Source organism: Hyla sarda, chromosome 9 (genome assembly GCF_029499605.1).
Source record: "Hyla sarda isolate aHylSar1 chromosome 9, aHylSar1.hap1, whole genome shotgun sequence".
Taxonomy (NCBI): domain Eukaryota; kingdom Metazoa; phylum Chordata; class Amphibia; order Anura; family Hylidae; genus Hyla; species Hyla sarda.
Genome location: NC_079197.1, coordinates 25,468,906 through 25,496,880, shown reverse-complemented (window position 1 = coordinate 25,496,880; position 27,975 = coordinate 25,468,906). Strand labels below are relative to the sequence as shown.

Sequence of the window (27,975 nt, the reverse complement as noted above, 5' to 3'; positions counted from 1 at the left end):
TTGGAGGATTGGTTGGATAAATACCGGCTGTGTCGGTAAAAGACCGTCCAGGTGGCGACCCTAGTTATATACAGTGTAATTACTTTTCTCGGCCATAATATTATTGAATGCTCCATGATAAATGACATTCGGAGTCCTCTTCATTCTCACGCTCCCTGTAATCTCACGCACATAATTATAAGGTGGGTGAGGAAAAAAATAAAAGTTGCTTTGAGTAATTTCAGATTTCCTGGGAGACCAGAGGAGCTACAGAGAGTTCTGAGGTTGCCATGACAACCGCAGAAGTTCTGCTTTTGGCCATAGGTAGGAAAAAGCTCTCGAAATGGCGAAAAAGATACATTTTTGATCAGATAACGGCTTACGAGACTATGTCTGAGAACAGCGAGGAAGATCGGGAGAGATTTGAAGGCTTTCTGTAAATCTTTAATGGGGATAATGGAGAAGCGATAAAGAATTTACTGCAGCAGTGAACGTTACAAAATTTGGGCACATTGAAGGAGCCTTGAGACAACTTTTTTTTATAGCTATAATATTTTCAACTTGCAGCGGTAACGGATTTGTACAAAGTACAAATGTTGCATAAAAAGTCGCCAACCCCTCCAAAATACTGCATATCTTTACCGACCCAGACCTGGCATAGGCTGCATTCACATCTCGTTTTTGCAATACGGTTCCGGTATCCGGTTTCAGTGTAAAAAACGTACAGAACCGCATTGCAAACCGCATGTATAGACATGTCATTGAAAACCATATGCCAAACATAGCATCCGGTTGTGTACGATTTGCATCATTTACGGTTTCATCCGTTTTTTTCCCATACACAAAACCGTAGTCTACTGCGGTCTTATGTCCGGGTGAAAAACCAGATACAACCCCTATACGTTTAAAAAAAAATGGTGGTCAATGGGAACCTTACAGAACCGTATGTGCGTACGGTTCCATCCTGTTTGCACAATACGGTTTTGCAGTTTGCACATGTGCAGTGCACGCCGAAAGTTCTTCACACAAATAGAACAAGAAGAACTTTATTTAATTAAGGACAAACATAAAACCATATCTGGTTTTTTTTTTTCTTCAAAAAACTTATTGAACCGTATGCAACCGGACATCCGTTTTAAAACCTTATATGGTTTAAAACCGTACAGAGGTATATACGGTTGTATACGATTCGGTCCGGTTTTGAGACATACATTTTTTTTTACAAAAAAAACCTGATACAGGAACCGTATTGCAAAATCGAGATGTGAATGCAGCCTTAGGCTGGGTTCACACCACATTTTTGCAATACAGTTCCCGTATACGTTTTCAATTTGAAAACCGTACGGAACTGTATTGAAAACCGTATGCATTGACTCTCCACTGGAAAACCGTATGACAAAAGATGCATCAGGTTGTGTCCGTTTTGCATCCCGTACGGTTTTGTCCGTTTTTTTTTTTCCCGTACCCAAAACCGTAGCCTACCACAGTTTTTGGTCCGGGTGAAAAACCGTATTGAAATGTATATGTTTTTTTTTAAGCACAGGAGTCCATACAGAACCGTATGTTTCGTACGGTTCCATCCGGTTTTCACCATACGGTTTTTGACTTTGCACAGTTTTTTTTCTTGGAATTTCAATCAAACAAGTGAAACTTTATTCACAATGGAATGAAAATAAAAAACGTACAAGTTTTTTTCTGAAAAAGCGGATGCAACCGGACATAATTTTTCAAACTGTATACGGTTTTAAACCGTATACGGATTAAAATTTGTACACAGGTTTTGAGGAAAAATCAAAAACCTGATACAGGAACTGTATTGCAGGAACTGATACAGGAACTGTATTGCAAAAACGTGATGTGAACCCAGCCTTACAAAACTGCCTAAAGGGTACGGTCCCACGTAGCGCTGCGCAGCTAGAAATACGCTGAATATTCTCAGATGAGCATACACACCGGGCTACCCAACAGCAAATACAGATACAAATTTGCCAGAAATCCCATGCAAGTGTATGGGACGTTTGTCAAATCTGTATCCTAATGACTTAAAGGGGTACTCTGTCCACAGACATCTTATCCCCTATCCAAAGTATAGGGGATAAGATGTCTGTTCGCAGGGGTCCCGCCACTGGGACCCCCAGCCATCTCTGTGCAGCACCCGTGCCGCACTCGGCATTCTAAATAGTATGTTTAGAACGCTGGGTTTGGGTGGCCGGAGACGTGACGTCACACCACGCCCCCTTCATCCATGTCTATAAAGGGGTAGGTAGATTTAAAAGGATACCCTGCTGCCGGACTATCATCATAGTTATGCTTTAAAGGGTTTTTCTAAGTTACTCACAAATTTTGCTAAAATAACACAATGTTCTAATCCCCCATCACTTTCTGCACCACTGTCCTCTCTCTCAGCTCTGCTTGTCTGTGCTCTTGTGTTGAATATCAACAAAGCCAGTGATTGACTGCAGCAGTATGAATGCAACAATAGTTTTTGTACATTTTTACATTTTTTTTAATTTTTTTTAATAAATTTTATTTCACTTTAATTATTTTTGTATTCTCACTAGGGAACGTCACAATGCGATCTTATGATTGCCAATATCCAGCTTTCATATATTCAATATACCAAAGCATTATTGTCTGTCAGTGTAACGTTAACAGGCAATCTATTAGGTGGATCCTCTGACCTTTGCTAGATGCCTGGGTACCATGGCAACCATTGCCCCCCACGATCACATTCACAGGGTGCCGATGAGTAACAGAGGAAGCCCGCTCCCTCTATCCCCCTCCCTCTCTCAAATCATGTAGATGCCATGACCAAGGATTTAAAGGGATCCATCTAAGCTGTTCAATGTGCAGGAATCATGTTATAGAGAATCTAAGCAGATTGATATATATATATATATATATATATATATATATATATATATATAGTTTTATGGAAAAAGATTCAGTATAACTTGTCCTTTTTTCATTGAAATCTCTGCTAACTTTGGGCTTAGGAGTCCAGTGGGCGGCCTCACTTAATGATTGCCAGGCTTCCTTACATGACTGTGCTTACAGATATAAATGTCAGTCACTGACCGCCCACTGGACTCCTAAACCCAGAATAAGCAGGGAGTAAAATAAATAAAATACAAGTTATACTGAAACTTTTACTGGCAGCTCAGACTTAAAGGAGAACCGCGGCATAATTTTTTTAAGTACCCCTGTGCCCGTGCTGTAAACACATAAAAAACAAACTTTAACCCACCTTCCTATGTTACCTCGTTGCTGAGATATTGGCATCCCGTTCCTCCGGTGCTGCTGGCTTTTGACTTCTTAGGCTCGAAACGTCACAGTGCAGGCAGCATATTGCCGGCCGCAGCGATGTCCTGCCTCGGCCGGTGATAGGCTGAGCGCACTGTTATGTAAGGAGCCCAGGTCCTGCCTTCTCCCTGCTGCCCGGGCTCCTTACATGACAGTGCACTCAGCCTATCACCGGCCGAGGCAGGACATCACTGCGGCTGGCAATATGCTGCCTGCACTGTGACGTTTCGAGCCTAAGAAGCCAGCACATATCTCCACAACAGGGGAACGTAGGAAGGTGAGTTAAAGTTTGTTTTTTATGTTTTTGCAGCCCTGGCACAGGGGGACTTAAAAAATGTACAATGCAGTTCTCCTTTAATGTTCAGCAGGACAAGTTCCCTTTAAACTGCTGGGATCAGAGTTATCTCCAATTCCAGCAGTTGCAGAAAGATCCCTGTATGTATTACAGCCATCAAGATCAGAGCCCCATAGTAGTACGGAATAGGCCCTGTAAAGGCTCCTTTATCATACTATTTCAGCCCAAGACATTAAGGGGTTAAAGAGAATGTTTACTACTGGATAACTACCAATAGGATGTTCTACAAGTTCATCTCCTTAGGCTTAAAACCTGTCTGTCCTTTTAGCAAGGGCATATATATGATTGTGCTTATTATAGGGCCCTTTGAGAGAAGGGGCCCAGTCCTTGTTATTAGCAAGTAAGAACCTGTGGGGACTCCCCTATCCAGAAAAAGGGACACTAGGCTCTGAGGTACTGGGTGACATATTGGCAGTGGCACTGTGGTGACCCAGTACAGAATATAGCCTTCTGCCCATCCTGTGTGGCAGATGTTGCCTTCAGTGTCCGTCTTGGACCCACATTACTCAGGACTCAATATAATGTAATGTTATGCTATGGTTTCTGTTATGGCATTTTCTATGTACCTGTTGCTTTAAGCCTGTTAAAACCTGTTGTTAGGGGAGTGTGCATGTGGTAAACCAGGTGACTTGTCAGCCCAATTGGGATCCTCCAAATTTGCCCCATATATATACAGTATAGGGGGGGTTCAGAGGTGAGAGTCAGACTAGGAGGAAGTAGAGGACAGTTCAGTTACTAACTGAGGTACAGTCTTGAAGAAAGTCTGAAGAGAGAGTGTGAGGTGTTCTGAGGAGGCCTCAAGTCTAATCCTGCAACCACGCATCTTCTAAGGCAAATCCCCTGCGCCAGGTGAACGTCAAAGCCTAGCAATAAGCACTAAAGTCCAGGGGATTCAAGTCAGTCATCTAAACCAGTCATCCAAGTCAGTCATTCAAGTCACTAAAGTCAGCGTGGGTTGCCATTCAGCAAGTCAGTCATATACAGCACAATCAGCTAAAAGTCCCAATCAGCTATAAGCTTCCAAGGTTTACCCTGCACCTCCCTTTGTACCACTATAAGCTGTAACAAATTTTACCATCTATCCTGCCTCAGTACAGTCAGTTTATCCGTAACCTTGCGTCGGGAGTATTCATTGCCCCGTGCCTGGCCCAGGAGAAGCTGGCTCAACCTCAGACGGTGTATAGGCTAACCGTGCCCTGGCATCACGAAAAGGTTAATTTGCAATTACCATCACCCGACACCACAGCACTATAATAAAGGCATCCTGTATGATCTTTTCTATGGGGCCCCCCTTTTTGCTTTGTATGCTGCTGTCTATAAGCTGGACAACCCCATAAAGACCCAGAATCTTATTGTCAATTTGTGTCAGGTTGTCAGATCCATCTGGAATACAATGCCTACTGGTGGGTTATTTATGGCGTACCATTAAGGCTTTTATTTCTGACCAGATGTACAGGGAATCATGCTGAGCTCAAAAGACTATACCCATTATTTAAAAAAAAGCCAACAATTGTGCTGAGGTATATACCGTACTTAAAAAACCTCCAGATGGTCTTCTAAAGCGTGAACCTGTGCCACCGCTAGGATTTAATAAGATGTCACTTTCCAATCTGAACTCCAATTAACCAGGCCTATAAACTGGGCTGAATATCCAGCGCAAAGTATAATGCCGCCATAGCAGGAATATTAAGCTCCATATTCATAAAGAATATAATGAAATGTTTTAAGCCGCCACTTATCTACAGTGCTCTCTGAGCAGCCAGATAACCCCCGCCTGCTGTGATGTGGTCATACACCATGTTATTACTGCATGTTGGAAGGAATACTGATTGAGATCAACGTCTTATTTCAGGATTGTCAGGTTAATCCGGACCCGCTGGGATACTAAACGCTCATGCCCAGGACGGAATTAGTCAGTCTTTTTCAACTATGGCAGAATAGAAATTGGAAGGCGTCCGTATAGATCAGTGTTTCCCAACTAGGGTGCCTCCAGCTGTTGCAAAACTACAACTCCCAGCAGGCCTGGACAGCCTTCGGCTGTCCAGGCATGCTGGAAGTTGTAGTTTTGCAACAGCTGGAGGCACCCTGGTTGAGAAACACTGGTATAGATAATGCCCCTGATTCTCCCCCGCAGTCTGGGTTATTTTAGCTTCCCAAGCTGTTAATTCATGTTGTAACGAACACTAGAGAAATGAACATCTCAGGCTGCATCATTCCACCATCCTGCCTCTGCCGTACACTGAATACATCACAGTCTACTTAGTACTGATCCCAACAATGATGTATGATATGCCGCAGTCTTCCCGTGCGTGTCTTCATCCTTCATCTTTCTGAACAGCATTATTATAATATTGTGGTGGCCCAGTACGGGAGGTGATTCCCCGTACCCTTGCTGTCCTGTCCTGCAGCCTCCCTTCAGTGTCCCCCGGGCCCCTTGTACTTGTTTCCCCCCTGTATATATGTTTTGCTATGTATTATAATATATAATGTGTTGTTGCTTTAAGAAATGTACCATGTGATTGTTACCCAGGAGGTACCAGTGACCAGGTGATCCCAGGGGTGACCTATGGGCTCCCTCCCCCATATAAGTCCTGGGTGGAGCTTCGCTCTCTTTGAGTTTTGCTCTTTCTTGTTGCTGAGGTCCAATGCAGTCGAGTCCTAGTGTTTGTATCCAGAGTCATTGGAGGCCTCAAGTCCAGTCTGCAGCCACAGTCAATTGCAATAATCTACAGTCATAGCTTTGTCAGTCAAGTCAAGTCAAGTCAGTCCCTGTCATCTGTCAAGTCAGCGTGGCCTGCATTACATTGTCCAGTCCTACTACAAGTCCCAGCAAGTCCTTAAGGTCTCTGCGTCACCGGTCACCTCCTTGGGCCCTGGCTGAACTGTATAGACTTTACCATCTGTCTACCCTCAGTAAAGCTACCGTTATCCGTATCTTGGCGTTGGAGTCAATATTGCCCCCGTGCCTAGCCCAGGATCAAGCGGTATACCTTCAGTGGTATTGAGGATAAACCACGCCCTGGCGTCACCTACAAGGGGTTAATGCCATCTGCCCCTATGGTAACATCATCTGCCCTCACCAAACCCTGTTACCACAATATCTTGTGGCCAGGGACGTGCACAGGTTGACTAGAAAGGCGGCTGAAAGGGGTACTCCGCCCCAGGACATCTTATCCCCTATCCATTATAATTATAACAAGTGCCCTTTTTAATTTCAGCCCCTGCCCCCCAAAAATGTCTGTGCACCTACCTGCTTGTGGCATATAGGGATCTCCTGCTTAGGACTACTCTATGGGCAGTGAACTGCTAAGTACAAGACACTCCTTTTCTCAGTAGTGCCTGTGCGATAGTGTGGCCTAGAGCTGCAATGGGGTTACCACACTACTGGGCTGCTACCTCTGTTGGCACTTGTGTTACAGCAGCGGCGACCAATTCGAAGCACTGTATAGGGGGAGATTTATCAAAACCTGTGCAAAGGAAAAGTTGCCCAATTGCCCACAGCAACCAATCAGATCGCTTCTTTCATTTTTAACAGGGCCTCTACAAAATGAAAGAAGAGATCTGATTGGTTGCTATGGGCAACTCAGCAACTTTTCCTTTGCACAGGTTTTGGTTTTCTCCCCCTATGAGGGTATTTATGAAGCATTTTACCCTGGTTTTCTTGGGTAAATTTGTTGCAATATTTTGGCTCAGTGTGTTTTTTTGCGACTTTTCATTTACCTGTGTTTGGGTTTGTTGCTGTGGTAGATGTGTTTTTGGTTGATTTTTTTTGCAGTGGTCAGAGATTTATGAAAACTTTTAAAAAAAAGTCGCATACATTGGCGCAACCCCCCAAAACGGGCGCTAATCACCACCAAATAAAAAAGAGCTTACAAACTAAGGGTACTTTCACACGAGCGGATCCACAGCATATATTACTTTGCAGATGTGCCGCTGAAGGACCCCTACAGGGTGACTTTAGATGTGCCTGCTTGGAGCGGCAAGCTGTGCATAACTAGCTTGCCCCCTGACTGGTGAGCAGTTAAGGGGTTAAGAAATATACAGGCAAGGTTTTTAGCCCCCTCCCCCGTCTGTAAAAACTTGTTGGTAACTATAGTGGTATGTCCCATGGGTGGGGGGAAGGAGTGCACCAATCAGGGGTCTAATAGTTTCCCGGGCTTTCAGGGGCCCTCCCCTGGGTATTTATAGCTGTGGTGCCTCCCTTCCCCCTCAATCTGCCCAGGACCCGGAGTTTTGCCCTCCCTCCCTCCCTTTTTGTATCTTTGTTTATTGTAAGTCACAGCTTGGCGGTAAGAAGACGGTGAAAGCGGGGTCAACCCGGGGTAGACCTCCACACAGGACAGTGTGGCAGCACCTCTCGGGTTGGCAAGAAGCCAATCGGTGTCTTTGTTACAGTTAAATTGTTATTTATATAAGTAATTTTATAAATAAAGCTGTGGCCTATCCCCACCCATAAAAAGTTGAATTGTTGTTGTGTCAGTTATTATTTAATTAATTATTGTAATAAGGGGGAGGGGTAGTTATAGCCTGCTAGGAGCTAATTGGGTCTCAACAGTCTTGGAGCGGCAATCCGCCGCTTCATTTGTTAGTTGAGTCGGTCCTTCTCTTACCGTAATATGTTCGTCCAACACTCAGGGAGATTTATCAAAACCTGTCCAGAGGAAAAGTTGCTGAGTTGCCCATAGCAACCAATCAGATCGCTTCTTTCATTCACACAGGCCTTTTCAAAAATTAAGATTCAGAGGTATCCAGGAAAGGGGGATATGTCGCGCTGCCACCAGACATTAACTTAAAGGTAGGATGATTTTATTACACAATACGGATCTACACAACGCGTTTCAAAGCCGCTCCGGCTTTTTCATCAGGCACCTGATGAAAAAAGTAAGAGCGGCTTTGAAACGCGTTGCGTGGATCCATATTGTTTAATAAAATCCTCCTACCCTTAAAGGGGTACTCCGGTGGAAAGCATTCTTTTTTAAATCAACTGGTGCTGGAAAGTTAAACAGATTTGTAAATGACTTCTATTAAAAAATCTTTACCCTTCCAGTACTTTTTAGTGGCTGTATGCTACAGAGGAAATTCTTTTCTTTTTGAATTTCTTTTTTGTCTTGTCCACAGTGCTCTCTGCTGACACCTGATGCCCGTATCAGGAACTGTCCAGAGGAGGAGAAAATCCCCATTGCAAACCTATGCTACTCTGGACAGTTCCTGACACGGACAGAGGTGTCAGCAGAGAGCACTGTGGACAAGACAAAAAAGAAATTCAAAAATGAAAGTATACAGCCGCTAAAAAGTACTGGAAGGGTAAAGATTTTTAAATAGAAGTCATTTACAAATCTGTTTAACTTGCTGGCACCAGTTGATTTAAAAAAAATAAAATAAATGTTTTCCACCGGAGTACCCCTTTAAGTTCATGTCTGGTGGCAGCGCGACATATCTCCCTTTCCTGAATACCTCTGAATATATATTTTGCGCTTGGACACTGGGAGCCGCAGCAGCCGCCGTCTAAGGAACTTGGTCAAGAGCTTTGAGTGTTGTGCCTCTATTCGCACAACGCGCACAGGTGAGTGCGTTTTGATTGGGTTCCTTACCATCCCACTATATCTGATTCCACCCAGGGGCGCGCACCCTGTGTCTTCTTATATTTTTCATAAATGAAAAATAATTTGAGTATATGGCACCCTCATGTGACTTTTATAGCTTCCTCTGTGATATGGACAATGCTGCAGTTGCCAACCGGCCTTAAAGGGGTGCTCCACTGCCCCAGTGTCCGGAACATTTAGTTCCGAATGCTGGGTACAGGCTGCAGGGGTCGTGAAGTCACACCACGCCCCCTCAATGCAAGTCTATGGGAGGGGGCGTGACAGATGTCACGCCCCCTCCCATAGACTTGCATTGAGGGGGGTGTGACTTCTGAACCCCCGCACCCAGCATTCTGAACTAAACGTTTCGGACGCTGGGGCAGTGGAGTACCCCTTTAATGGGCAGTAGACAAAGGATAATGCAGAAGGTTGGGCATTAGCTTGATGGCCATTTATGAAGCAGATCTGGACAGCCATTGTTGGCAACGATAAATTACCTAGATCTTTTTTCTAGCAACCTATATGCACGCACAAGCTTAAAGGGGTATTCCGGTGGAAAACTTTTTTTTTTAATCAACTGGTGCCAAAAAGTTAAACAGATTTGTAAATTATATTATATTATATTATTTCTAATTTTATTTAAAAAAAAAAAAATCTTAATCCTTCCAGTATTTATTAGCTGCTGAATACTACAGAGGAAATTATTTTCTTTTTTGAACACAGAGCTCTCTGCTGACATCATGACCACCGTGGTCTCTGCTGACACCTCTGTCCATTTTAAGAACTGCCCAGAGTAGGAGAAAATACCCATAGAAAACATATGCTGCTCTGGACGATTCCTAAAATGGACAGAGGTGTCAGCAGAGAGCACTGTGCTCGTGATGTCAGCAGAGAGCTCTGTGTTCAAAAAAGAAAATAATTTCCTCTGTAGTATTCAGCAGCTAATAAGTACTGGGAGGATTAAGATTTTTCAATATAAGTAATTTACAAATCTGTTTAACTTTCTGGCACCAGTTGATTTTAAAAAAAATTTTAAAAAAAGTTTTCCACCGGAGTACCCCTTTAAAGCTTAGCAAAAATCCTATTTTATCTAGATATTTCCCTTAATATGCACTGAGCAGTAGAATTACATAGGAAGAAGCTGCTTTATATCCACCTTCTCTTATACATCTTAAGAATGTTACAGTAAGCTCAGGATTATTCCTCCGAGTAAAATAATTTCTTCCCTGCCCTCGCGCGCTATTGTTCATGCTTGCACAAGGACCCATATATTATATTGCGTGACAAGAATGCTGAAACCTTCTGCAGGAACAGAAAATCCTATATTTCATCTTGGCAAATGTTTGGCAGCCTTGGTTTTGCATTTTCGGTTGCTTAAAGGGGTACTCCGGTGAAAACCTTATTATTTTTTTTTTTTTTTTAAATCAACTGGTGCCAGAAAGTTAAACAGATTTGTAAATTACTTCTATTAAAAAATCTTAATCCTTCCTGTACTTATTAGCTGCTGAATACTACAGAGGAAATTCTTTTCTTTTTGGAATTCTCTCTGATGACATCACGAGCCCAGTGCTCTTTGATGATGTTATTATAATAATAACTTTATTAATTGTTGTCCTTAGTGGGATTTGAACCCAAGGCCCCAGCACTGCAAGACAGCAGTGCTAACCACTGAGCCACCATGCTGCCCTTAGCATACATCTGCTATGCATCTGCTATGCATGGTTGCTAAAATGGACAGAGATGTCAGCAGAGAGCACTGTGCTCGTAATGTCATCAGTGTTCCAAAAAGAAAGGAATTTCCTCTGTTGCATTCAGCATCTAATAAGTACTGGAAGGATTAAGATTTTTTAATAGAAGTAATTTACAAATATGTTTAACTTTCTGGCACCAGTTGATTTAAAAGAAAAAAAGTTTTCACCGGAGTATCCCTTTAAATATAACCTGTCACCACTATTCCAGCCTATATGTGAACAGGATGTCTAAAAAACTGTGGAGGGGATTTCCTATTTATTACCATTAAAGGGGTATTCCAGGAAAAAACTTTTTTAATATATCTACTGGCTCCAGAAAGTTAAACAGATTTGTAAATTACTTCTATTAAAAAAAATCTTTCAGTACTTATGAGCTGCTGAAGTTGAGTTGTTCTTTTCTGTCTAAGTGCTCTCTGATGACACTTGTCTCGGGAGCTGTCCAGAGTAGAAGCAAATTCCCATAGCAAACCTCTTCTGCTCTGTGCAGTTCCTGAGACAAGCAGAGATGTCAGCAGAGAGCACTGTTGCCAGACAGAAAAGAACAACTCAACTTCAGCAGCTGATAATTATTGGAAGGATTACGATTTTTTAATAGTAGTAATTTACAAATCTTTAACTTTCTGGCACCAGTTGATTTAAAAAAAAAAAAAAAAAAAGGTTCCCACCGGAGTACCCCTTTAAACTGTTAACCCTTGCTTCCCCTACATGTTTCGTGGCACCAGCTAAGTCACAAAATGGGGTATAGAGGCAAGTAATACACGTGCTCAACTGTTTGGTCTTTTATAAGCTCTCAAGTCACCTCCCACAAGACACCGAGCTAATCACTCTAGACCAGTGGTCTCTAACCTGCGGACCTCCAGATGTTGCAAAACTACAACTCCCAGCATGCCCAGACAGCCAACAGCTGTCCAGGCAAGCTGGGAGTTGTAGTTTTGCAACATCTGGATGTCCACAGGTTGGAGACCACTGCTCTAGACAATGATATATATACACCCACTAGAGACCTACAAAATACCCTGATGATGGGGCTTTTGCCACAAAACATGTAGGGAAGGCAAAAGGTTAACATTCTAATAATAGACCGTGATCTGTGGTTTTCATTTTTGGGGAATCAATCTAAAGGCATATACTATATATGAAGGGGAGTTTAAACATAAGGGGGTTTATACCCCAGATCCTGGAGAAATCTTTTTTTGGGGGAGACAGGGTTCGGTATAGAAATTACTGGGATAATGCACATGATGACACCGCAGCACAGACTTTAACACAAAAAAAGGATGTAATGTACACTATGACATCACGGCGCAAGAAAGAAAAAAGATTATGTCACTCCCATCATGGAACAGACACTGTCCATGATGGGATCTGTAGTAGGAGAGAAGCAGGCGGCATTGTACCGCGATCCCCATCCGGCCATCTCTATAAAAATACTCAATCCCCAGTGTAGAATTTTTAGAAACCCCGCCGGGAGACCTGAATGGCTACTTGGTGTTGGTCAGTCAGGGCTCCCGGCGGGGTATTTGAATTGCAAGTTATTAAAATCAAATGTACTTCGTTGGGAGAGTGGTGCTGCTGGCAAGCCGCCCGCTCTCCAGGTTAATAACTTAAGATCGCAGCGGGTCTCAGAATTGAGACCCGATGCAATCAATACCTCATCCCCTGTACTACTACCCCCAACATGGAACAGACTCTGTTTCATGATGGGAGTAGTATTACTAGCACTACAGTAGTTTCCCCAGCCGCCCGCAGAATCTTATTTTTGTTTAATCCTCACTTTTTCCTATTTTTGGATGACATTTTAGGGCGTCAGACCCAATTACCAGGTTTCCATAGAGTTCTGGTCTCAACATTTCAACATATAATGGTCGTCCTGGAACCAATTAATATTGTAACTAGAGATGAGCGAACTTACAGTAAATTCGATTCGTCACAAACTTCTCGGCTCGGCAGTTGATAACTTTTCCTGCATAAATTAGTTCAGCTTTCCGGTGCTCCCGCGGGCTGGAAAAGGTGGATACAGTCCTAGGAGACTCTTTCCTAGGACTGTATCCACCTTTTCCAGCCCACCGGAGCACCGGAAAGCTGAACTAATTTGTGCAGGAAAAGTCAGCAACCGCCGAGCTGAGAAGTTCGTGACGAATCGAATTTACTGTAAGTTCGCTCATCTCTAATTGTAACTTGAGGGACCACTGTATGTATGTGTATATATATATATATATATATATATATATATAGTGTGTGTATTTCTTTTACAAGAACAACATGTATAGAACCCACAAAGGATTATATCCTGAGCCAACTGAGCTTTCATAAGGGAGAATCCCGAAATTGTGATGCAAAATAGGGAAAAAAAATTAGCCTGGGACATAAAAAAGCAGCCTACGGCGCGGTATAGCAGGAGCGTGGGATGTTTGTAGTACATACCTCACATACTCAGGCAGCTGGTGACACCACATCCCTCGGCTCAGACAATATACGCATGCAGGAAAACGTGAGGAGATTTACAAGCATTGTACATTGTCTGTATACCCGCAGTACAGCTCTATACCACTGTTTCCCAACCAGGGTGCCTCCAGCTGTTGCAAAACTACAACTCCCAGCATGCCCGGACAGCCGAAGGCTGTCCGGGCATGCTGGGAGTTGTAGTTTTGCAACAGCTGGAGGCACCCTGGTTGGGAAACACTGCTCTATACTATATCTACCCGCATGCAAAAGACAAGCCCAGGGAGCCGGAGTGCCTAATCTAGGAGAGAAGAAGCCATAACAATGCTTTATATTAGCTTTCACATCATGTCTTCCTGGCCATCTGATTTATTATAGATTATAAAAAGACACACAGCAGCGTATACCTCACACCAATAAAAAAAAAAAATATATATATATATCTATCTAGGCCCGTATTAGTACCAGGGACCTTGGAAAGATACTTCAAGAATGGATTACTACAACACTTTCTTTAACCCCTTCTTTAACATAGGTTTTTTATTTTATTATTTATTTTTTATTTAAAGGGGTATTCCAGGCAAAAACTTTGTTTTATATATCAACTGGCTCCTGAAAGTTAAACAGATTTGTAAATGACTTCTATTAATAAATCTTAATCCTTCCAATAGCTATTAGCTTCTGAAGTTTTCTGTCTAACTGTTCAATGATGATGTCACGTCCCGGGAGCTGTGCATGATGGGAAAATATCCCCATAGGTGCTGCACAGCTCCCGGGACGTGAGTCATCAGAGAGCAGTTAGACAGAAAACAGCAACTCAACTTCAGAAGCTAATAACTATTGGAAGGATTACGATTTTTTAATAGAAGTCATTTACAAATCTGTTTAACTTTCCGGAGCCAGTTGATATATAAAAAAAAAAAAGTTTTTGCCTGGAATACCCCTTTAACCCCTTCTTTAACATAGGTTTTTTTTTATTTAATTTTTCTCTATTTTCTCCTCGCCATATACCATAATGTGTCACCAATTGTAATGACATCACTCGTTTTAACCACAAATTGTGCAGTGAAATTTTTTTTTATTATTTGTGGGGCAAAATCGAAAAAAATTAAATAAATAAATAAATAAAAGATGTCATTTTTCAAATTTAAGAGGCTTCAGTTTCTACACCAGTGTTTTTTTTAACCATGCTGGGAGTTGTAGTTTTGTAACAGCTGGAGGCACCCTGGTTGAAAAACACTGTTCCACGCAGTATAGTTTTTGGTTATACAGTGACATTGGGGGAGATTTATCAAAACCTGCCCAGAGGAAAAGTTGCCCAGTTGCCCATAGCAACCAATCAGGCAGCTGCTTTCATTTTTAACAAGGCCTCTGCAAAATGAAAGAAGCGATCTGATTGGTTGCTATGGGCAACTGGGCAACTTTTCCTTTGCACAGGTTTTGATAAATCTCCCCCATTATCTTTATTCTGTAGGTTTATGAGGGAGATTTATCAAAACCTGTGCAGAGGAAGAGTGGTGCAGTTGCCCATAGCAACTTTTTGCTCTCTGCTGACACCTCTGTCCATTTTAGGAACTGTCCAGAGCAGCATATGTTTGCTATGGGGATTTTCTCCTACTCTGGACAGTTCTTAAAATGGACAGAGATGTCAGCAGAGAGCACTGTGTTACAAAAAGAAAAGAATTTCCTCTGTAGTTTCAGTAGCTAATAAGTACTGGAAAGATTAAGATTTTTTAATAGAAGTAATTTACAAATCTGTTTAACTTTCTGGCACCAGTTGATTTAAAAAAAAAAAAAAGTTTTCCTCCGGAGTACCCCTTTAATAATTGGAAGGAGTACTCTGGGATATAAAAACCTAAGGATAGAGGATAAGTTTCAGATTGCAGGGTTTCCGACTATTGGGACCCCCGCGTTTCACTGTGCAGGGCCCCTGCTCTCCATCCAAATAGCTGCAAAACGTTGGCCAACACGCCCCCTCAATGCAGCGCTAAAGCAGAGCCGGAGATTGCCAAATACAAAGCTCCGGCTCTCATCTAGAGATGTATTGATGGGGCATGACAGCCGCCAATTCATGCAGTGGTCGAATATGCCCCCTTTCTGCAGACTGCCGGAACCCTGTTTAAGAGAACGCGGGGGTCCCAGCGGTCGGACCCCTGTGATCTGATACTTATCCCTATCCCTAAGATAGGGGATATACATTTTAATATACCAGAATAATCCTTTAAAAAAAATATGAAAAAAAACTAAACAAAGCAGCATAATACAATACTAGCTTCTATTTTACAATACAATACAATACAATTTCACTTTAAAAACTATACAATATAACTAAAAGATCCCCAAAAAAATTGAATGGGGAAAAAAAATAATAAAGAGGAGAGATAATTTCTGCATTAATATAATTATTACATTTTAAAATTATAACATTTTCTTAATAATATAAAAAAAGATATATCTTTTTATTTTTTGCACTTATTTATCCAGCCAAAATGCCAGACCTATCTAGATAGGCTTCTCCACATCAAGGCTTGTTTTCTCACCCCTACCTAGGTGATGAGAATAGTTTATAGCTTTCGTACACTTATTTAGGTGAATTATTTAGTAAATAGATTGTGATTTGAAGATTTCATGTAGCCATGCCCCCTTTCCCAATAACCACGCCCATTTTTCACGATTTATTGAGATTGTGGTATAGAGGTTGGGTTTTACTTACCGTATATACTCGAGTATAAGCCGACCCGAATATAAGCCGAGGCCCCTAATGTCACCCCAAAAACCCAGGAAAAGTTATTGACTCGACTATAAGCCTAGGGTGGGAAATACATCATCCCCCCCATGTCATAATCTAGACTCCCGTCATTAACATCCCCGTCATCATCACCCTGTCATCATCCCCCCTTCATCATCCCCCCCCCTTCATCATTACCCTGTCATCATCCCCCCCTTCATCATCACCGCCTGTCATCATCCCCCCCTTCATCATTACCGCCTGTCATCATCCCCCCCCCCTTCATCATCACCGCCTGTCAATCCAGTGGGCTTCAACCTGCATACCCCTTTAGTTTTCTACTCACCTCCCCTCGGTGGGAAGGAAGTGTGAGCTGGTACGGGCCATCTATACTGCAGGGACCGTCCGGTGGGGAGGGTTAGTCGTTCCGGGCTGTCCATCTTCACCGGGAGGCCCTCTTCTCCGGGCTGTCCATCTTCACCGGGAGGCCCTCTTCTCCGCTCCGGGCCAGGCCCCGGACTAGTGACGTTGCCTTGAGGACGACGCACAGGGACGTTCGTCCCTGCGCATTAACGTCCCTGTGCGTCGTCGTCAAGGCAACGTCACTAGTCCGGGGCCGGGCCCGGAGTGGAGAAGAGGGCCTCCCGGTGAAGATGGACAGCCCGGAATGACTAACCCTCCCCACCGGACGGTCACTGCAGCATAGATGGCCCGGACCAGCTCACCCTTCCTTCCCACCAAGGGGAGGTGAGTAGAAAACTAAAGGAGGGGGTCTGGATGACGAAGGCCGCAGTGGTCTTCAACCTGTGGACCTCCAGATGTTTCAAAACTACAACTCCCAGCATGCCCGGACAGCCGATGGCTGTCCGGGCATGCTGGGAGTTGTAGTTTTGCAACATCTGGAGGTCCGCAGGTTGAAGACCACTGTGAAGGGATTGACAGGCGGAGAGTTCACTCGAGTATAAGCCGAGGGGGGTGTTTTCAGCACGAAAAATTGTGCTGAAAAACTCGGCTTATACTCGAGTATATACGGTACATTTTTTCTGCAAATTCCGGCGCAGACAGTGTGCACCACAATTTTGACGCACAACCCATACAAAATCAGTTAGAAACACATTAGTACATACACATTAGGGCCTATTCTTTAAAAGCTGACACCTGCAGACCTCACAGGCTGACACAGTTTTAGTAAAAAGCAAACCATTTTTTCCAACCCTCATGAACTCCATATCTCGAGTGATCTGCTTACTTTTTGAGAACTGCAATCTCATTTTCCACCACAGCTTCTTTCCCACGGAGAGCCTTCTTTGGGATACATTTCAAGGCCACCAATCGCTCGGTGTCCTTTTCTTGAGCCAAAACAACCTCGGAGAATGCCCCCCTATAGAAAAGAGATAGAAGATTAGAGTTGTTGTATTCATCTCGGTGTTCATCAGTGCTACAAAACATTTAGACAAAAAGTTGTATTTTTTTTATAGATTATTATTCTTTTGTGATAAATTTTGCCATTCACTGTGCCGCACATCATAACTACTGATGACCAAGGGTATTGGGTCTATCACCAATTTCGATGGCATGGTCACAGTTGGACCAAATCAATTCCTGGAGGTTTAGGATGCCATCTGCGTAGTACAGGTGGTACTACAGCCAGGGTTCCAGACAAATTAGTTGAACCAACCTCATTTAACATGGCATAATTGGGCCCAATAACATCCCATGAGGACCCATGTATGGTTTCTTTCACCCACAAAGGCACACAGTTGCCCACCAAATTAGTTACTAAATGGATGATAGAAAATATATGTCCCTGCCCATTTTTTTTAAAACAAATTTGTGTTTTTCATATAAATCACAAAACAAGCCTGTATACCGGGACATACCCAACTCCTCTCCCCCCCCCCCCCCCCCCAAACAACATACACAGGGTAAAAACAGTGATAACAAGCTAGAGCAGAAGGAGTTACAGAACAGAGGTATAAGCGCAGCCTAGGAGCCTCAGACATCTTGTTGGCCATATTCACTATGTGACCCGTAGTCTACCTAAAGATCCTGCCACCGCTCTTATCAAGTACCAGGTAGTATCCTGGAAGGGTCTCATAACCCACAGGATTTCGTTGTCTGTCAAGAAAGTCACTATAAAGACCTTCCATTTCTTAAAGAAAGATTTCGCTGTTTTTTCTTTGGTCCGACTGAGATCTGTCACATCCATAAATAAATACTTTTTCACATGGAGCAAAACCTCCGAGACTGTCGGCATGTTGGGTATTAACCAATGTGTCAATAAGCTCCGCTTAGCCACCAGGATGATCAAATGGAGCAACCCCTTCAGGAGCCACATGGAGTATGATAAGCAGTGGGTCTATAGGTAAGGAGACACACAGTCGAGCTTCCAAGAGCGCAAAGAGGACAGACCAAAACCTGGTAGACAAGGGGCACATCACCAGACCATGGAGCCGGTCCGTTCTGTGAGCCCCACAGTTCAGTCATGCCTCTATGCATTCTGGATGAACCATAAATAGCATGATGCATTATCCAAAATTGGGTATCCCTCCGTTGTTCATTTACAACGGCTTTGCAAACCTTGGTCCAACCCTCAAGTACCGGAATGGTCAAATCCTCCCTCCCCTGTTTCCCTTCCATGTAAGTAAATAAGGAAGAATGCAGAGCCGAAACACCCTGTCTATGCAGGAATCTGAAGAGCCGGGACAATGAATGAAGTCCAGAGTCAGAGGAGATAAAACAGTCAAAGGATGTGGTTGAATGTTTTTTTTTGAAAGATCACTAAGGCGGGATCTCAGGAAAGCCATAACCTGACAATAGAGAAGATAATGCTTCGGGCCTAAAGAGTAAGCTACAAACACTTCCTCAAAAGTAAGATAACGTGGCTCTGTCCGACAAACTAGGTGATGGACCGAAGATATGCCAGCCTCTCTCCAGGCTCGGAACATACCATTCTCTCTTCCAAGGATAACTCAGGGGCACGTGTTTACTGATTGAGAATGGAAGTTGTAAGGATGCCCGGCCTATTTTCCAAGCCGCTAACATGTCACGGACTATGCAAGAACCCCGTAACTGTAGGGGGACCTCACCAAATTTAGTGTGTCGGCAGAGCCGATAGTGACCAGGGGCTTATCAGGTCAGATTCTAAAGCCATATTGGAGTATTCTTCCCCTCCTCTCACTCAGTCAATGCAATGGCAAAATAGGCAGGCAAGATTGTAATGTCTCACATCTGCAAAATTGAGGCCACCTTTTCCTTTGGGCAACATAAGTTTGGGCAATACTGGGTCTTCTGTTGGCCCAAAGGAACCTGGTGAACGCAGTAGTAAGGAGAGCAAGATCAGCGTGTTTCTACAATACCGGTATCATTTTTATCAGGTGACTGCGAGCCAATAGAGGAAGAGGGAGAGAGATCCAACTTTTCAGTTTGACAACCACCTTCAAAGGTGGAAAATTCAAGGAGTAAAGGGAAGAGGCCGTTCTACCCACCCCTATCCCTAAATATTTCATGGATGTTCTAGTGAGGGAGATTGGTGAGGGTAAATGAGACTCTACAAGCCTTCCTGCCCGTGGTGATAAGTCTAAAAGTACACTTTTTGTGACGTTCACCTTATACCCTGACTCTAGGCCAAAGTCAGACAAGAGATTGAAAACCGCTCCAAGATCTCGAATCGGGTTAGCAAGGAAAATCAAAAGTTCATCCGCAACCAGAGCATGCGTAATAGAGTTCCTGCCCACCGATACACATTTAAAGACCCGGGCAGTAGACAAGACTCTTGACAGGGGTTCAATGGCTAAGTTAAAAACTTAGAGGCGATAAGGGGCAGCCCTGGTGAGTGCCCTTTTGGGGTAGAGAAGGGCAAGGCAAGGAAACCTGGGGTAGATATCATAGCCATAGGGGAAATGTAGAGTGCATACAGGTAGTTAACAAAATGGCCAGAAAACCCCATTGTGTGAAGCACCATCCACAGCCAGGACCATTTGACATTGTCAAATGCCTTCTCGGCACCGATGGACAGAATTGCAGGACTGGGATGTAAGGATGGTCTCAGCTGTATTTCATCCAGGACTGTTATCACCCTGCGGATATTCACCCCCACCGAGCGTCCCTTAGCAAAGCACACATGCAAAGGAGAGATCAACGTAGGGAGAAACCTCGCCAGGCGGTCAGCTAAAATTTTAGACAGTAGCTTAAGATCAACATTGATCAAAGAAATAGGATGGTAGCCATCAGGTGTGAGCAACTCCTTCCCAGGTTTAGGTAAAAGCTTAATATAAGCTGTATTCATAGAAGCAGGGATAGGGCTCCCCTGCAGGTAGGCAGTGTAAAGACTCAACAGTGTTGTTCCCCCTTGAGGAGTTTGTAGAAGCCTCCCAAAAAGCCGCCAGGCTCCGGGGCCTTATTGGTCACCAGTCCCTTGGTCACCAGAAAAAAGAGAAGGCCCAAGGAGGCGCCTTGTTCATTACCCTAAATATTGAATCAAAAACCCACATAAAGTGGGGACAAGTAGGGGGTCTGATGAATGGCCGCTCACCTGGAGCGTATATTATATACGCATATAACCTCAGTCTGAGGTAATAGTAGAGGAATCCGTGCAAGTCCGCAGGTCTTCAGGATGGATCCAAAGGGAGATCCTGTTAGTGAACTTGGAAGTTGAAAAAATGACCTTTAGCCAGGCGCTCGGGGATCCAAGGAGATCTCACAACCAAGTCATGGAGGTGGATATAAATTCAAGCTTTATTAGTATACAACAACGCGTTTCGGGGTTAGCATACCCCTTCTTCAGATTAACATGTAAAATAGCATCTAATTACCCGGACAGGGGAGAGAAGAGGAGGGAGAGGATTTTATAACCCCACATAGCAAGGATTAAAAAAAAAATAGTCTAGTGCAAGAAGAAAGTATACGATGGCGGTGGTGGTGGGGGTCATATGTAACTTCTAATTTGGAAGGCACCTGTGACATTCACCTGTGGCCACTTATGACATCTTTGACCTGGTCCTACCAATGTTTTACCAATGGTGTAAGTCCTTAAATATGGTCTAACATGGAGCTAGGCCTCTTCAAATTAGATAATCTATTAACAGCTTTATAGTAAAGAATCCTAAAAAATCTAGAAATCCTGGTCCAAAGGAGAAATCCTAAGGTTGATACTCCATTTCTATGTTTTACCTAATAAATAAATAAATAAATGGGAATGAATGATTTTATCTAGATCCATCTAAAGAGAGGTGGATGACTAGAACTCTAATAATTTCAATGAGAGATCTGATGGATGAACGGATGCAATTTCAGAACACATTTCATCCATCTTTGGTGGCAATTTTCCCAGTCTAAAAGTTATGTGCCGTGATTATCACCCATAGATGAGCTATGAGTATAATGGTTCCTGTGAGACAGCAGGACAGTCTCCTGCCCCCACTTCTATTCATCAGCACCACAGAAGTAGACAGATAATCACACTACGCCTTTCCAGCCGGAACTGGCATTTTATCACCTGTATGATGAAAAGTCACAGACAACACAACTAGTCTGTCCCCTGCACATATATTTAAAACGTACCTATCATATCACAGAAAAAAATAATGCTTATATATGTTACCCACTCGGTCATGCAGATTCTTTACATGTCTTTTTTATGTGTCTAGCCTCTGTATTTGGCTCCATTTTCACTATGACTATGAACACTGCTCTGCTGCTCACTCACTTTGACATCCACTGCTCAGGAAGAGGCGTGTAAAGACAAGCACTGAGCCTGCCCTCACTCACAATACGTTTGCTTCCTCCCTGAGTCTGCTGTGCAGTACTGTTTTTTTTTATCCAATCATTGCAGGTTGCTCTATGACCTCCCTCTCTGTTTTCAGTCTGATAGACAGAACAGGATTAAGCACAGATGAGTGCCATCATCTCCTGGACTTTGTCCCTGCCTGTGCTTCAGTTGGGACAAAGTTGATGCTGCAGCTGGACAGGATTATGTTCTGGATGGTATGGGGACCCCTAGTGGTCTCCATTATAAGTAGAGATTAGCAAACTTACAGTAAATTCGATTGGTCACGAACTTCTCGGCTCGGCAGTTGATGACTTTTCCTGCATAAATTAGTTCAGCTTTCAGGTGCTCCGGTGGGCTGGAAAAGGTAGATACAGTCCTAGGAAAGAGTCTCCTAGGACTGTATCCACCTTTTCCAGCCCACGGGAGCACCTGAAAGCTGAACTCATTTATGCAGGATAAATCATCAACTGCCGAGCCGAGAAGTTCGTGACGAATCGAATTTACTGTAAGTTCGCTCATCTCTAATTATAAGCCCTGATTTTTATATTAAGGAGATAAAAATTATTTATGAAGTATATTAGAAAGATTAATTAATGTATTGCCAAGATTTATAACATACAAAAAGTCTTTGATTCTGACAGATCCCATTTAACAAATAACTAATGATGTACCGAAAGGGAAATTTGGGGCCGAAACTGAAAATTTTGGCTGTGCTTGGCCAAAAACCGAAACCGAAAATGCATTGCCCCACCCACTTTTTTCAATATAGTTTTTGAAAAATTGCATTATCAGAATTTTTTAGTTACTGATGTACCGTACTTGAAGGTGACACCGGAACACATACGGGGTGGCTATAGAAGGTACTGGCCAGGCTTGGAGCCACAGCACTGCCACTTACATTGACTCCAGGACACACTATAGGGGTACACACCTTTAGGGGCTATAGGGTTGTATAGGGGCAAATTTTTTGCGCCGTATTTTTTTGTGATCTGTACTTTTTTATCGGTACTATTTTTATTTTGATGGGGACTTTTGGATTACCTTTTTTTCTGCTACATTAAGTGAACAAAAATTATCAATTCTGCCCGTTGGTATTTTTTTACATTTACGCCATTGACCGTGCAGTTTCATTAACATTATATTTTAATATTTCGGACTTTTATGCACACGGCATTACCAAATATGTTTATTTTTTGTTAACTTTATTTTATTTGAAAAAGGGGGGGGGGGGTGATTTAATCTTTTAGTTAGGGGAAGGGGCTTTTTTTTTTTTTTTTTTTACATTTATTGCCTTTATTTTGTACAAATTTATTTTCACATTTTTTGTCCCCATAGGGCAGTGTTTTCGACAGAGTGCCTCCACTTGTTGCAGTGTGCCTCCAGTTGTAGTTTTCTGAAAGCTGGAGGCACACAGATGTAAGTCTTTTACTTCCGGACACTGATCAATGCTATGCTATAGGAGCCTATAGTACAGCACTGATCAGTGTTATTGGCTCTCCATTACCACAGACTGCCAAAGCCTGCATTATTGGAGCGCCGATCACACAGGATGGACGAAGGTAGGGAACCTCCGCCTGTCCTCTCAGCTGATCGGGACCCCGCGGGTGTCTTGATCAGCTCCACTGAGCTACCGCAGATTGTTTTCGGCATTTTACACGCCACGATCAACGCCACGATCAGCTCAGTTCCTGAGCTCGCTTCATATGCCCTCCGAACAGCTGCACCGTATACACATGGCGATCAGCCGTGTAAGGGTTAAGTCACCTCCTCTCAGTGCTCCGCACTGCTGGGAGGAGTGACAGTGGGTCCGTAACAGAGGGTCTGGACTGCACTGCGTCGGGAAGAGGGGGGTGTTCTGCACCTCACACCGGGGAGGGTATAAGTTGAAAGCCACGCCCCTATTTTAGGTCACGCCCACCAAAATTATCGGGAGGAAATCCCCTTAGTTGAAAAGGCCAAAAGGACCATTTTCGGCCGATAATTTTCGGTGCATCCCTACAAAGTACAGCAGAGGAAAGTAAACTCTCAGCTTAAACTAACGGGTAAAGCAAGGAAAGTTCATAAGACTATATAGAACACAATCATTCCATACTACAGACCATTGAAGGTTTTAAGACCCTTCCTGTCTCCTGCCTAATCTGAGTAACCAATGATTGTAAACTTGGAACCAAAAATCCTATGCTTCATATCTAAAGAAGATGCTGCCATTGACTCATAGTAACAACTCTTCATAACATGCTTTCTGGGTGCCCGTACTTGGGGTTTCATGAATGCCCTCTATTTGCATTCCTCAACAGTTATAAGAAGAGTTTTACATGTCAGGTGTGAGAAAGTGACAGGAATGGAAATTGGGGGTTGCTAGGTGTCTGTGAACCTGTAACAAATTTCAGGAAGTGCACTTTGGTAAATGTCTGGTTTTGGGCCTGGCTTTCTATGGCATGAAGGGCAGGTTTTTAGTGTGGTCTTTCATTCCCTTGCTGGCCAGTCCAGGTTTCTATTGTGGCCAAAATCAGCACAGGTGCTGAAGACAGCTTTTTGAGGTGTGTGAGTAACTCATTTGATGATTGTTTTGTTGAGTGACTGGTAGTAAGCCACCTGTATTGGTTCGATAAAATTATTGTATAGTTAGCGCTTGGACAAGCAGGAATTTAGTTTTTTTTTTTGTGCCTGAGTGTGAAGGCTGTATTTTTGTCTGCTAAAAATTAAAAACAGGAGAAGCTCTGTTTAAACTTCACTTCTGTGTCCCTGTCTCTGACAGCTATTTGGATTGCTCTACGGAGCTCATTTCCCACACATGGCATAATAAATAAACTGGTCCTTAGAAGGTCTTTAAATTAGGTAAATACAACCTCAGATGGACAACAACATATGACAAATTACACTGTGTCATTATTTATAAAAAAAAATAAAATAAAATACAAAATGCAGAAGCAAAAAGTTAAATAAACACTTATCTCTTTCATGGAAATTAAGAGGAAAAGTAATAGCCAAGTGCTAGTTCTAACTCACATTACCACCTCTATAAAAGCAGAGGTTTTGACAGTTTGCTGGTCTGTAGCATTCAGGTTTGTTTTAACACCATGCCAAGGAGGATCAATGCTCTTAGAGGAACAATTGTTGCTGCCCACTATTATGGGAAGAGTCATAAAGCCATTTTCAAACAATTTAAAGTCCATCATTCTACAGTGAAGTGCAGAACATTCATGACAGATGACAATCTTCCCAGAAGACATCCTAGCAAATTCCTCCCAAGGTCAGGCCATGGAATGCTCAAAGAAAGAAATTGCAAACAACTAAGAACTACATCTTAGGCTTTTCAGACCTTAAAGGGGTACTCCGCCCCTAGACATCTTAACCCCTATCCAAAGGATAGGGGATAAGATGTCAGATCGCCAGGGTCCCGCTGCTGGGGACCCCCTGGATCTACCGTGCAGCACCCACCTGTAACGGCTTCCGGAACCGCTGGAGGTCCTCAGGCTGAGTCCATCTCGACCACCGGGACGGAAGATCGGGACGTCACAACTCTGCCCCTGTGTGACGTCGCACCCCGCCCCTCAATGCAAGTCTATGGGAGGGGGCGTGACAGATTTCACGCCCCCTCCCATAGACTTGCATTGAGGGGCGGGATGTGACATCATAAGGGGGCGGAGTCGTGATGTCACGATCTTTCGTCCCGGTGGTCGAGATGGACTCAGCCTGAGGACCTCCAGCGGTTCCGGAAGCCGTTACAGGTGGGTGCTGCATGGTAGATCCAGGGGGTCCCCAGCAGCGGGACCCCGGCGATCTGACATCTTATCCCCTATCCTTTGGATAGGGGTTAAGATGTCTAGGGGCGGAGTACCCCTTTAACATGTTAAATGTTCAAGTACATGACAGTCCATTTAGAAAAAGACTGGACAAGTATAGCTTATTTGGAAGTAATGCCAGAAAAAAAGCCTTGACTTTTTAAAAAGAACATGGCAGCACGGCTAAAGTTGTAAAAGTTGCATCTGAACAAACCACAAGACTTCTGAAACAATGTCCTTTGGACAGACAAGACCCAAGTAATGATATTTAGCCATAATTTATAGTGCTACATTTTAGCATATCAAGCATGGGATTGGAGGTGATGACGAGGTGATTTCAGTCATTGAGTCAACTATAGACTACTCTGTATACCAAAGTATTCTAGAGTCAAATGTAAGGCCATCTATCCAACAGCTAATGTTTGGCCGAAACTGGGTCATGCAACAGGACAATGATCGCAAGCACAAAATAACAAATCTACAACAGAATGAAGGTGTGCGAAAGAATAAAGATGTTGCAAAGTCCAGATCCAAAGTATAGGGGATAAGATGTCTGATCGCGGGGGTCCCAAGCGATCTCCCTGCTGCACCTGGTGATCGTTTAGAGCATCGGGTGCAGCGCCGGAGGCTTGTGACGTCACGGATGCGCCACCTCCCATAGACTTGCATTGAAGGGGCATGACCGTGACGTCACGAGCCTCCGCCCCGCATCGCCAGTCATCCGGCACAGAGCAAAGTTCACTCCGTGCACTGAATGTCTGGGGTGCCTTTGGATAGGGGATAAGATGTCTAGGGGCGAAGTACCCCTTTAAGAGAACTGTTTAGAAACCAACGCCCACAAACCTGAATGAACTGAAGCAATGTTGTAAGGAAGAGTGGGCCAAAATTCTTCTAGAACAAGGTGAGAGACTGATGAGGTCCTACAGAAAACTTCAAATTATTGCTGCTAAATGTGGTCTTACAATCTAATGATTTGAGAGGTGAACTTAATTTTTTCATGTTGTGTAATGTTGTTGATCTTACATTGTAGTTACCTAATTTTAAGACCCTCTAAGGACTAGGTACCGTATGTCCTAAATTGAACCGTAGAATTTAACACAGGGAGTACTTTGATTTTCTCATAACAGTGGTCTCTCAACTTACAATGGCCTCAACATGAACTTGAAACCATACTGAACACACAATGTTACGCACAGTCCAGATCTGCAAAACATGCCAATGGCTGAAAGATTCGACCAATCAGAATGGACATTCACTGGTAAAACACCTGTATTACTGAAGTGCATGCACTGACTGGTGTCTGGTAGCGCCCCTTATAGTACAGGAAGTTACTACATGTTCTGTATTACTTATTACCTGTACCAGGGTTAGCTGCTCCTTTAGACACCAGGTGAGGGCGGCTCCATGTTACTTTTTTAGGACACTGTGTACTGTACAGGACCCTGAAGAAGCTCCTGTCCTCTACATAGACAGTGATTACAGCTCCCAGCAGATCTTTCTTACTTTTATATGGAAGGATTTGCTTTATTTGTATTAGGTTTCTACTTATTTTTCTTTATTCATCACTTTTTTCTATTTTTGGATGATATTTTGGGACTTTAGAACCAATTACCAGGTTTCCATAGAGTTATGGTCTCAACATACAATGGTCACCCAGTAACCAATATTGTACACTGAGGGGGCACTGTGTATTGTCCTCAAAGCTTAATGGAGCTCAATTTTTTAAAATCCAAAATTGCACCCCCTACCTCAATGCCTACTCTGCAAGCCCAGTCCTAGTTTTCATAGTCATAGTGAAAATAAAATTGTGCAGTGGCATGAGTGCAAAGAAGTCATCTAGGTCAGGTCACAATCTTGTACTCTGAAATTTAATATACAGTGATCCCTCAACTTACAATGGCCTCAACATACAATAGTTTTAACATACAATGGTCTTTTCTGGACCGTCGTAACTTGAAACCAGACTCAACATACAATGCTACGGACAGTCCAGATCTGTGAAACGCGTCACAACTGGAGGAACTGACCAATCAGAATGGGCATTTTACTGGTAAATCACCTCTATTACTGATGTACATACACTGACTGGTGTCTGGTAGCGCCCCCTACAGTACAGGAAGGAACTACAAGTTTTGTACTTCTCCTTACCTTTACCAGGGTTAGCTGCTCCTTTGGACACCAAGTATGGGCGGCTCCATTTGGGACACTGTGTGTACTGTATAGGACCCTGAAGAAGTTCCTGTCCTCTACATAAACCATTGTTTCCTAACCAGGGTGCCT

At 43.3% G+C, this 27,975-nt stretch overlaps 1 protein-coding gene across 1 annotated transcript in view; it reads right to left on the bottom strand.

Moving 5' to 3' along the window:
* Positions 1-27,975, bottom strand: part of PNCK (pregnancy up-regulated nonubiquitous CaM kinase) — a 95,738-nt gene that overhangs the window by 29,939 nt on the left and 37,824 nt on the right. Inside the window, exon 3 of the mRNA XM_056540263.1 lies at positions 17,390-17,521. Coding sequence (XP_056396238.1) covers positions 17,390-17,521 — 132 coding nt within the window. The remainder of the gene's footprint in view (positions 1-17,389; positions 17,522-27,975) is intronic.